This window comes from Solenopsis invicta, chromosome 1 (assembly GCF_016802725.1).
Source record: "Solenopsis invicta isolate M01_SB chromosome 1, UNIL_Sinv_3.0, whole genome shotgun sequence".
NCBI classification, from domain to species: domain Eukaryota; kingdom Metazoa; phylum Arthropoda; class Insecta; order Hymenoptera; family Formicidae; genus Solenopsis; species Solenopsis invicta.
The window spans coordinates 13,372,486-13,385,955 of record NC_052664.1 but is presented as its reverse complement, the minus strand read 5'-3'; the positions used below and the strand labels follow the sequence as shown (position 1 = coordinate 13,385,955).

Below are 13,470 nucleotides of genomic sequence, written 5' to 3'. Positions count from 1 at the left end.
CATTATCACACGAATGTATGATCCAGTCAAATGTTGTTTTGTTACTTACCTCTTTATTTGACTGTACACATTTCGAGTTATGCAAAGTTAAACATTAACATGGGATTTTATTAGAATGGTTTTTTAAGTGGAATTGTCATAACAAAATATTTCTTTGATAAATCAATTGTTACTCCAAAAAGCGGTTTAGCAACATTAAACCTATTATTTTATATTTGTTGTTTAATGTTAAACAAGGATAAAATAATATTTCTAATAATATTAAATAAAAAAATTTTAACAATAAAAAATTAAAAATATATAATTTTGTAACAAAATACTGTACTTTTTTTAAACTGAATCAATTTTAAATTAATTATTTTTGAACTAGCCATATTACCACCATTTTTTTCTTCCACCAATTATGTAATGCGTCACATTTTTATCGTGATTAAATCACATTATTAAATCACGTCCTAAGTAATAAATATTTTATTACTTTGAGTCTAGAATCAATTAAACAACACTTTTATGAATATAATCGTTTAAGTTTCAATATAAAGTATTGATTATAATTAAAGTTATTCAATAAAATGATAATGGATGCTGTATTACCCTCTTCTGCTCTATATGTAGTAACAGAGCAATAATAAAAAAATACTTTTAAAGAAACTTTTATTTTTTAATAAATCTAGTTATATCACTTAAAACATTTTAATTTTTTAAAGTACTTATATCAGAAAATAATTTATAATCTGTTTTGATCCGATAAAGCAAACAAGAGAATTTGTTGTATTATCCCAGCACAATTAAAACCAAAGTGACATGTGCTTCCAACAAATTCTTTGGATTTTCTAGGTATCTACGTTAAATCAGGCAACTAAATAAAGCTTTCACACGTGTATTCCGGCATTAGTAAGATAACTCACAAACTGTCTTTGTATATTCGGAATTGCGTATTACCAATTAAAACAATGTTGTTTTTGCATCGCATATATGTTTGTACGTCTCGATAAAAATAGCACTTGATATTCTCGGTAGTGCACTGAGAGGCAAATTAAAACATATTATTCTGAGATATTAATGCCTCTACCGCGGTCATAACAAAAACGTTTTAATTAAACTAGTTCCATGATTCTTAAGAAAACGCCATCACATGCGCCCTGAAAGTTAATAGTAGTCTTCATAAAAATGCAGATGTCTTCATCATGCCATTCATTTCTTTTCGTCTCTTTTTTGAATTATTAATTTCTTCGCAGCTATGAATCTCAAGAAGGATCTGGGAGTCGCAGTATTTCGCTTTTAATTTTTCTTCGTATATACAGCGTTAAATGTGTGAAATTTAAATTATAAAACTTTTTACGTATAAATATCAGAATGTCCAAATAATTTGCAATTGATAGTCGCAATATCTTAAATTTTAACAAAAACTGAAAATTAAATCTATTTTTTAGAATAGATTTAATTTTCAGCTTTTGTTATAATTTTCATTACAAAGTAGTTAAAATAAGAAGAGAAAGAGAGAGAGAGAGAGAGAGAGAGAGAGAGAGAGAGAGAGAAAGAGGAACGGAAAGAATACTTAAAAATGTAACAGCTTTGTACTTAATTATACATTATTTAATTTAGTTGAATTGTTTTATACCTTTTAAAAACAGTATTAGCTATTTTTGTTTCCATTTGCTTTGTTTCTTTTTTAATTTTAATTTAAATTTATTTTAAATATTTGACCAAAAATAAAAAATTCTGAAAAGCTATTATAAAATCAAAGTATGCTCTTGGACGTGCTAAGAAAAATATTAGATCTCTAAATATATATAAAATCTACAGAAAAATCGAGAAACTTCAAAATTTGAAATTTGTATAATTTTTAAATTCAATTCTCATATTTTTTATATATGACATATTAAAATACTGTATGTTGAGATAGGCGGAATACAAGAGAGGTTATAAAATAATGTTATTATTTAATTTTGTATTCGTTTATTATAAATAACAAGATGCATATATTCGGTGCGCACGTGTCATTTAACTTGTATAATATATTTATATATATATGTATGTATATGTAATCAAGCTCCGTCTAAGTTTATTTCGCTTATTCCCTGTACTATGTCTCATTTATGCTGAGTGATTAATACACTTCGCTAATATCTGTTTTGCGATACCGCGTGGAAAATTCGAAAACGAACTTTGCGCATCGTGCGACAAAGGAAAATCGTGTTATCTTCTCACGAGGTAGAAGTGGATGCTGAAAATCGATTGATCTCGATCACGCGTACTGAATGAATCTTTTAAACCCTTCGAAACCAGCGACATTATCGCATTTTCTTTCAAGTAACATTGATGCGATTAAAATGTAGATACAAATCCGGTAGAATTTTTTATTGTTGAAAAATGTTTAAAAATTCACCATACTGATATGCGTCTTGCGAATAACATGGGCGAACATTTGAATTAAAATTGATCAGTCGACGGACAATTTAATGATATCGCGTATTGAACTTGGCCGATATGTCTAATTAAATTCAACAATACGTCGATGTACGAGTTCACAACTTATTCGTTGTCTTGAGCGTTCAAATAATTTGTGCCAATAATCGCCATGTCCGTATAAGGAAACTTTTCAATCTGGAAACGAAGGGATTAACGGCGGAGCATCGGTAGTCCTTAAAAGCTACATTATATGTATGCTCATATAGCATTCGCATTAGCAACGTTTAATGCGTGCGTTCCCTCAATTGTTTCATATTGTATTCCCACAATCCTAATGCTCCTATGTTCTCGGCTATCATTGCCTCTTAATTTGCGATAATCTAAACAACGCGTGTGTGTACACTTATTATATATTTTTATAAACTCTCTTTTACACATGAAAAGGTTAAACCTTCTGTCCCACGAGATATCCGCTATTTCGACTTCCTTCGTCATTCTCGCATTATTTTTTATCATTGTTACCTGCTGTGAAATCAGAGAAATGTATAATCGCATAAATTAACGAATTTTCTTTTTAATAAAAATCTGTTTAAAGTAATACTATTAGTCGCAAAAACTTGTTTTGTCACTGTTAGCAATTTTTCAATTATTTATTTACTTTTTATTTAAAATGTGTAATTAAGTCGTAGAACAAGTTTCATGTATTCGATTTTATTGTATTATGAATGTGTGTGAGTAAATAAAAAAAACGATTAAAATTGATTTTGAAAAATATGTTTATGCCGATTGTTAAGTGCAATGCTTCGAGAGAAAAGACGCACGAAAAGTGAGGAATTTCGAGGGACGCATTTGAATTACACACGTAGAAAAGTAAAGATGATTAAACTTTGAAAAGCTACGTACAACATCTTATAGCAGGCACATCTTATCATATCACGCTAGAGGCTCGAGCAAGCCTGGTAAAACCACACAGAAATACTGAACCCGACATTTGTTGTATTTCTTATTTCTTGTTAATTAATTACGTATATCCTCTCTTTCTATATCACTCTTACATATATGCATTCGTTCACATGCGTTCTTTTTCTTCCTCATACGGGCAGTCTCTTTTGTTATCAATTAAAGAAAGGATGCGAACGGTGCGTACAAGTGTAAATAATAAACGAACAAATTTTTATCTTGTTTAAAGGGACAGAGATTCTAGATTATCAGAGACATCTCCCTTTAAGAATAACAATTGTGATAGAGACACTAAAACGCGGAGCTATTATTTTCTTTAAGAAATTTTTACAAAATTGCAAACAATCTTTTGTTTTAAACTCCATTAATTTTTTTATTATATTTAAGAATATGTACGCAAGTTTTATTGAAAATATGTAATCCGTTCAGATAATTTCAGGCATTTTATACCGATTTCAATGTATATTTGTTATCATTTTATCTCAAAAAATCTTATATGATAATAAATAAATTAATTCGTATAAAATAATAAAAAAATATTGCAATTTTAAATAATAAATTTAGAATTTACAAGATTTACTGATTCTTTATTGAATCGATTTAATGTAAATAATAAAACTGAACAAAAAGTAAATTTAAATGTAACTTTTAACGCTGTGATAAAGTAATCTAAAAAGTGAGTTATAATTTATATTTTAATTAAAACAAAAATCTTTTGTAAATTAACTTTTAACACAACAAAAGTAGATTATGTTTTAATAAAATCTTTGATGATTTTAAGATATTTTTAATATATCATATGCACTGTGGGAAATATAGAATTTGACTTTACTTTATAAAAAGTTATTTGCAATTTGTCAATGTTTTATCAGTCCTTTGCAATATTTATTTTTTATTTGAAAAACGAACACGCGCCTTCTTCAATGATGTGTTGTTTTACATTTTGGAAGTCTTTTGTGACGTTCTTTAATAAATTCATTCATAATTATACAGTAACGTATCATTTTTTTGAAGATAGTGCTCAAATATGAGTCACATATTAAATATTGAAGGAAATCTCTCTTTTACTTTTTTAATGAACGTGTTATCAGTACGCATTACGTATTTGTAAAGTCATGCTTATAACTTTGTTTTGATGTTAATATATAATATATTCCCATATATGTATAGAATTGTGTATAAAATAGTTGAATATTTAAAAATTGTAAAAATGTAATAATATTAAAAGATTTATAAAAAAAACATACGAAAAATATTACCTTTTCATTTAACTAAATGTTAAAAAATGAACATAATCATGAATGTAATTAAAACGATTGAGAAGTTTGTCTTTGCTGTAAAAAATAAACGATGACTTTAAAAAACGTTTTGCACCATTCACTAAAATTTTTAAAACAGAGAACTAAAATTTATAGTATATCCAATAACGCAGCAGTAACATTACTCTCTCATTTATCCTTAATATTGTTCCTTTACAACATTGCATGTCGAGCAAGTATATTGATAAAAGATCTGATATCTTTTACGTATTAAATTCTATCTTTAAAGCTCTTAACTTATAGTCATTTAGAATTAAACATTTATTACGAATGCGTGTGGTCGATTCAGCGCAAATCGCGATTAAAATAAACGTGGTGTGCCGATGAAAAAGCTCCGGAGAAAAATCAACGATTAGTGCCGCGAGGGATCGTTGCCCGACGAAACCTTGAAATTTTCTAATTTATTGAATCGCGTCATTGTCCGATTATGCTCGTTTTGATCACGTAACGAAAATCGAGGGTGTTGGTAGAATTCGACGATTAACATTTAACAGACGACTGCCTCCGATATTGGATTCTCCGTGATGTGTATGGTCGCGGTAGGCCAGTCGATCTTCTTGCTGCAAACGTGATTCAGTCCTTCCAATGATGCCAGTCTGAAATCGGCCATTTTTAACGGCGACAGCGGGGCCACTGTAAATGAAAATACCAATAGGTAATATCTTTGATTTTGCTTCGTTATTTTTTACCTTGCCTTGAAGAGGCTGCAACGCGCATGTACATAATTATGTTTGTTCGCTCGAATTTTGTTACACAAATGTAAAAAAAAAATCGCTGAACGGAGAATACAAATAAAAGAAAGCGCACATGCAAAGTAAAACGAGAAAGGTGTTTTGTTAGTGGACTGTTGTGTGCGCATAGCGAGACGTGGACTGGTAAAGATTGTTCACTATTCTATGATGCCCAGGTGCGAGATTGTTTTGTTCTGTCTCTTCAGTCGTTTCTTTTTGAAAAACAATTTTACAAAAAACATGATCTAACATGAGTGTGTGCTGTTGCAAAATAAGTCAATTCCCTTTTTATTTATGTAAAGTAAATACTTCAATTTGGATCACCTGTATCAGAGTGTAGCGCAACAGGTCGGTCTCTGTTAATATCGCAAATAGATAGTACCTTGCTATCGATTACAGAGAACCATGAAACAGAAGAACTCAATCGGTAAGACCAATTTATTACAACAAATTTATTTCACCGGGCATTAATAATATTCTCTGTGCATTTGTTCGTCTGATATTCTTTAGTCGAATTTTTGTTTTAAAAATTCGTAATAATAAAATAAATACAGAAAAAAAATATTACAGATACCAAATAAGTGTAGGAATAAAATATGTAATGTCTATACTGATATATGCGAAAAAGTTTAATACAAGCCGATAGATAGAGACTTTTATTATTCTTGTCACCAGCGTAGACAAGATCAGTACGGTATTAGAAAAATTGTTACGGTTATTTGTTAAAGTTAGTTTTTTTTTTGAGAATCTTCGAAGGGTCCAGGGTAGCCCAGGACATACAATTGTTAGTATCTTTCATACCTTCCGAAAAAAAGTTTGAATTCCGACTTACTTAACATATAGACGTGGCCTAATTGACCAACTGCGCGCTCGACTCTCCTTGCGGCCTTCAATTCCTAATTACAATTACCTTCGGGTGTTGTCGGCTTCACGGGCTTCCGCGGGGATCTCACCACTAAAAAGTATAAGAAACAAATATCTCTTAAAAATCATGATTGAAATATTGTTATATCGCGCACTGAATTCGCAACTGCTATTGAAAGCATTTTTCGTGCGAAACATTGATAGGCCAATTGTTCTTTATAATTACGAGTGGAATATAGCAAAATAATAGTGCAACAATTGATTCGCCGAAAGTATTGCTACAATAATGTGTTTGTTGAAATATGCAAAGATTAATTTAAAATGACTATTGCCTTTCGACTCAGGTTCATGTCAAATAAAGTTGATAATTTTAATTACCGACTCTCATATAACATGATTAAAAAAATTAACATATTCTCTTTTTGAAATTCAATTTGTAAGTATTCAGGAATTTAAATAATTTTTTTTTCTAGTTTTCTCTCTTTCTTTCTCTTCTAAATTGTCTCTAGATACTCATGATTTTAAAACAAGAAACAACTGTAAAATCAAAATCTAAATCTGAGTCGTTTTCAGACAACAGACAAATATAATGCTGATTAGTCTGAATTTTATAATGCTTTACTTCATTTAATAAGCATTGTCTTCAACGGAGATCGTAGCATTCGGAATTATCCGAAATAATAAAAAAAAAAAAAAATAGCAAATAAGCAAAAACTATTTACGCTACTATTCAGCTGAAATTGTTATAATATATACGTACCACTCGATCGATCCGAGACGCGTGGGAAATAAAGGCGCAAGTCGATGAACATGTATAATAATTTTTTCTTATTTTGTCTCATTTTTTTTTCTAACATATCTCAAAATATTAATGTATTAGTAAAATTTATAGACGAATTCAATGCAATCTTTTTTTCAAGTCACTTTTTATTTATCAGTCGAGCCAGTGGCTTTTTAACGAATAGAGGTACATGTTCGAACACGTATTTGAACCACGGTGTAATCAGGTAACATTTACTATTAATTAACACAGAGACAAAACAGTTTATTCGCCAAGTTTATTATAGTACACATTTAATTAGCGTTGTGATAATTGAAGACCCCCATTATTAACCCTGTTACACCCGAATTCAAGTACGTCTAAGTATATAGCGCCACTTGTACAACATGGAAACATTTGTATAACAGCGATAATTGCAACAACAATTAACGACGATAAGAATAATAGAAATAACAAATTAGTCAGCGCGATAGTTTGAATGTCATTTGCAACTATTCGCTATATCAATTATTATAATTCTGTATTAATTAGTAAATAAAGAAAGGACCGAACAAAGAGCAAAAGACACGAATATATATATATGTATATATGTATATATATGTATATATATGTATATATATGTATATATATGTATATATATGTATATATATGTATATATATGTATATATATGTATATATATGTATATATGTATATATATGTATATATGTATATATATGTATATATATGTATATATATGTATATATATGTATATATATGTATGTGTGTGTGTGTGTGTGTGTGTGTGTGTGTGTGTGTGTGTGTGTGTGTGTGTGTGTATATAATTTAGAAATTATATAATCAGATCTTAAATTATATATGTATCGGTTTGTGAGAAAGCATAGTGTTTCGTGATTAGTTTTTGTGATTAAAAAGCTGAATGAAATAATATCATATTTAATTAAAAAGAGTATTATTTAATCACTTTTAAACTTATGTGTAACGTTTTTATAAATATATATAAGTGTAGTAGCTTCTTAGCAGAAAAGTTATACTCTCCATAATATAAAATATGTGTGCTATATTGTCGAAAAAGAAAACTCTCAATGTTTTAAAATTCTAAAACGTTAACTTATAATAACTATTTCACATAGTTACAATTTAATATACATTTATTTATAAAAACATGCGCTTGAATGTTGCACAAATTAATTTTTCCTAACATTTTCAACGATAAAACGATTTGATTAATTTGCAAGCGTGAATTTCTTGTTTAAATTCAATAACAAAATAAAAAGTTATGGTATTTATATAATGAGCAATCAATATCCGTTGTATATGTGATCTACTCATATAATGTCTATCATTAAAAGAGGTATAGTTGGCTAAAGACACACATTCATCCGAAGTATATTTAAATATGTAAAGTATTTGCAATAGGCCAAACGTTTATTTAACACGGTGTACCAGTCGATAAAGTGAACTTAATGCTATGACGGCAATCAAAGTTTCTCGCTTGTCCATTTCGACGTGTAGTCGTGCGAAAGATGATGTGATCACTTGCGAAGCTTCGGAAGTTTGTTATTTATTTCGCACATGATTATTTACACTCATCTGTGGCGAACAGATTGGTCATAGTTTCTTTCTTTCTGTTGCTTTCATTACATCTGTATGTCATTAATTACAAAAAAATATATTTTCTACGGTTATTATTTCTACTGAAATATCTTGTGTCATTCTGACATAATTATTTTAGATAAATGGCAGTAATTACTGACATGTCACACTTCCACTTGCAAGCGATCACGAGATATTTCTTTATGAAACTCGACGACGCGTGCGCGAATTGCTTATTACCATTAAAGATTAATGAAAATTGTTGATTGCGTAATATGGTGGATTAATTTCTGAAATGTGGTTCACGAAACGCTCACTTACCGTATCCTTCGCCCTGAAGAAACAGTCGGAATGCCTCGCTTACTTTACCCGGTTGTTCTTCCAATACCATACCGCAATCCGATATCTAGAAGATACGATATAGTTTTGACCACACGTTTTGAAATACATTTCGCAATAAAATTTAATCAAACTTATGAAAGTCTCTTTATTTTACTAAACTTTGCGATTTATGGTCGTAGTTTCACAATATATTCATATCCGATTTTATTAAGAGATATTTATGTTCTTTATTCGATAGTAAACTTAATTGTAGTTATATAATTATATTCTATGCAAAATTACTTATTATGCATTAACGATGCATATAAAAAAAAATTTAATATAATATAATTTAATATAATTTAGAAAATACATTTAGAATTTTTTTTTCATTTCTAAGGAAATATAATTACTTATTCATATTTTCCGTTAAACTTTCTTTTTCTCTTTCTCTTTCAGTTATATTTATATCTAAGATATAACGTTTCATTATGCGTTTCATAAAATCGTGTAATTAAAAAACTTACTTTCATCCAGGAGCTGTTTGTCGGATCCAAACGCCCATTTAACGTTACAGTGTCGTCAACATGAGGGCTTAACGCACCCGTGATGTTCATCACCGGCACACTAAGCGTCAATCCTTCCTTCTTGCGTGTTGGGTCCAATTCTCTAGTTATATTCAAATCCGTGCGACGAACATAACTGTCGATAAACAACGCGAGATTCGTTGGATTTACGCGACGCTCAAAATAGTTCTTGTACACTTGAACCAGATCGTGATTCCGTTCTTCAGTCCCCTGCATAAATTACGTCGATTACAATACATGCTACATGTTGCAAGTTTATTTTAAAATTATTCTATGTATATGTTTACATTTATTTTGTTATTCATAAAATGTAAAATTGAAGTTCACAAGATAATTATAATAATATCTATATTATATTCAATAGAATATAATTTTTCCAAATTTTAATGCAATTTCCTTTTTTGTATGTAATTATAAATATTTATTCTTTTAGTCATAAGCAATACAATTGTTTGCGAATATCAGTTTACTTCTAAAAAAGACGATTTCTTTAACCATTGTAATAATTTTAATTTTTATTGGTATTATAACTTTCTACTGATCTTATATTAATATTTATTTACATTAGTCAATAAATATTCTAAATTTTGTTTTTACAAACAAATTACATCGATTGTAACATAAATTTGTCGTAAAAAATATATCGTAAAAAAGTATACGAAATGTAAAGTGGTTTGCTAATGAGAAAAATGCATGCGAGTTGCACGCGACTTTGCCATTAAAATAATCTATATTTCTATATATGTATATTGCATATACTGATCGAAAAGTTTCGAGGTCTTGCAATCAGTGAGCCATTGTGTGTTCACGATCCGGTTTCTTAGCTTCATGATGGTGATAAAAACAACCGACAAGCCCCATCATTAGTGTGAAATGGGAGAAAAAGCAACGGATTATATAAAACTCGGAAATAGCAATGACGTCCGTTCAGCTTTGTTTAAAAATATATTTCCTCTTTTTTTAAATAACGTTGAAAATCTGATAACGACCTAAATACCGTTAGTTCAATGTACATGTATGTGTGTGTGTAATGTTTCATTAATCTTCAATCAGCTTTTAATCTCATGTATCATGCTACACGTTATCTTTTATTTTTATCATAACAGTACATTTTGAAGATAAAACATCTATATCATAAAATAGTTTGCTTACTACATTACACATTTAAAAAACAATACAATGAAAGGTAAAAGTGGTAACGAAATATTTTATTTCTGTTTATTAATATTGTTGTTCAATAATATCATTATTAAATTTTATTTTAAATTAATTTTATGTTACTTTCTTTTATTTAAACTTATCGAAAAATTAAAGCATGGATGTAAACATTTTTTTTTACTATGTAAGTTATGAACATTATTTTTTTTTTAAATCGATATTTGCTGTTACTTTATATTTGTTTCTTCAAAGGTTAGAGGTCGTCTTTGAACGCAATAATCTTTACGTTGTGTAACGAAGCAAACTGTCAGTGTAATCCCTAGTTTCCATAGAGATGTTCTAACGAGCCTTTGAAAGTGTAAGCTCCGTCGTCGATAATTCATCTTGCACTCGCGCATGAACGCTAACTCGGTTGCCATTATTTTGCGCCTTATAAAAGCTCGGCAGTTTATTAGCTTCATAGAATGTATCTAGAAGAGATAATCCTGCTAGGAATACGATTACCTCCCATAAAAGACATTAGAATAGGGACAGAAGATGTTTACATTACCAAGATAATTAAATAATTTTAAGTGGAAAATGTATTTAAAATAATTTTATAGCTTAAAGCTCTTACTTTATAATTTAACTACATTTTTCATTTAAATTTTTGTAAAGGATTTTGCTACATTAATTCTTCGGATAGTAAAATAATTTTAATAATTATAATATCCGTATATTTAACGTAGTAAAAAGATCTTTTACAATATAATTGTATAAATGTATTGGATTAAGTTATAAACTTTATTATATAAAATATTAGACTTTTTTACTTATAATTCTGTATTAGCTATATAAAAATGTCGCAGGAAACCACAATTATACAAAGATAAATATTTAATTGTAATGCTTTACATTTTCTTAACGGTAAATACTATTAATTTATTAAAAATTATCTTGTTAACTTTCTAATTATTTATTATACACGCATGAAAAATTTTTTTAGAACTTTTTGATATTTTCATGCTTAACTTTTATCTGTGTATATATTACATCATCTGATTGAAACAAACTATGGCTATGATATGAACAGAGCCATATTTTTTACTATAAACACGTGCCGATGTAAAAGCACGTATTACTATACTTTGTGTTTTGTTTTTAGTAAAGTATAATATCTTCACACCGCCATGCACAGTGAATCGAAACATTGGAATCTATAAATGTAACATTTCTTATTATAGCAAATCTATTCATAGCTTTGATGCAGTTCAAGATATAATTAAGTGCGAATATATTGAATGACATCTCGTGAAAATTTGAAATTTTATTTTTTACAATAAAAGAATTGCAATAATTAACATTCTTTCTTGAAAATTTGCTTCAGTTATTTTGTTTAAAATAATTCTCAGTTAGGAATGACAGACAATAAATGCTTCGTAAATTATTGCATTAAAAATATGGAAAGATATATCTCGTAAACGGGCACTTTCGGGCATTTAATTTTCACAGATATTTGAAGTAAAAATGTCACAGTGTAAACCCATGTTTTTGGATAATTCAGTGATATGTGATCAATTTTTTATAAAATTAAAAAAAATTATGATAATAGAAAAATATTTCTATGTAAGAATAAGACGAGTACATAAGTAACTGTATATAAGTAAAGTTTTATAATTATATACAAAAAACAACTATTAAATGTGTCAGATTGAACGTGCATAAACAGACACTGTTACAGATAAAACTTTATTGCGTAATTTAAAGATAAACAAAAATAATGTTTTGTTAACAATTTTAAAATTATAACATTGTTAATGTTTAAATAATGGTGACAAAGCAAGTATCAATAAAAATATATTAATTAATTTAAAGAATTTTAATTTGATCTACGAAAATAGAAGGCTTATGTCAGTCACAGTGATTCTTGGTGCTGAATAATAATTTTTAATTTTTACAATTTTTAATTATTTTTCCGCAATAAAATATATTAAATACTGTTTTTCTGGGGAGGAGGAGATATTATATTATGTGCTTCTTATAGCATTCATATTACTATTCCGGCTTCATAACTGTGTTTTAAATCCAACAAGTATGTGGCGCGCAGTTTGAATTAAAAATTGTATAAATTAAAAATTATCATTCGACACTTAGAACCACTGTGACTGACATAAGCCTTCGATATATTCTCGTGTTTCAAATTTGTTAGTCAAATATAACGTATTATTGTTTAATTTGATTGTTTTACATTTTTCATAGTTTGAACAGAAAAATCACAATCACATTTTTTTTAGCCCATGTTCACTAATTTTATTGTTCCGATCCACTGTACAACGGCACTGTGCCGTCAATGATCCGTAACATCGAAATTCGCGCGACAATATTATGCCAGCAGTGAATCGTAAAGCGTTAAAACATTGTCTACGTGATGAGAGTCATGATTTAAATTTAAATTTAAAACGCTATGTACTTACCCTGCCAAAATGATGCCACATCAGGTAGTCAAGAACACCTTGAGTCATGCCTTGCGATCTCAGGTGGCGTACATTCAACTTTTGATAACCCCACTCGATCCATCCTGCCTGCGTAGACACGCAGTTGATCAGGCACAGTGCATTTACTTTTTCCGGATGAGTGAGTGCAAATCTTGCCAGTATATTGGCACCAGCTCCGACGCCAAAACCAATTACAGATTTTATGCCAAAATGGCCAAGAACAAAGAGCAGCTGTTCGGCCAACTCTTCCATGGACGGATAAGTAAAAC

The 13,470-nt window shown here is 29.0% G+C and overlaps 1 protein-coding gene across 6 annotated transcripts in view; it reads right to left on the bottom strand.

Moving 5' to 3' along the window:
• Positions 1-1,942: 1,942 nt before the first annotated feature.
• LOC105193390 (protein NDRG3) overlaps positions 1,943-13,470 on the bottom strand; it is a 37,286-nt gene continuing 25,758 nt past the window's right edge. For 4 of the 6 annotated variants that reach the window (XM_026134940.2, XM_026134942.2, XM_011157822.3 and 1 more), the window contains 5 exons: positions 13,181-13,469; positions 9,510-9,779; positions 8,983-9,067; positions 6,333-6,377; positions 1,943-5,324 (listed from right to left, as the gene is read on the bottom strand). In XM_026134940.2, the coding sequence (XP_025990725.1) occupies positions 5,179-5,324; positions 6,333-6,377; positions 8,983-9,067; positions 9,510-9,779; positions 13,181-13,469 (835 nt within the window). In that variant the 3' untranslated portion in view covers positions 1,943-5,178. Of the gene's footprint in view, positions 5,325-6,254; positions 6,378-8,982; positions 9,068-9,509; positions 9,780-13,180; position 13,470 lie in introns of all 6 variants that reach the window. The other 2 variants (XR_850593.3, XM_011157816.3) reach the window with 2 other exon arrangements.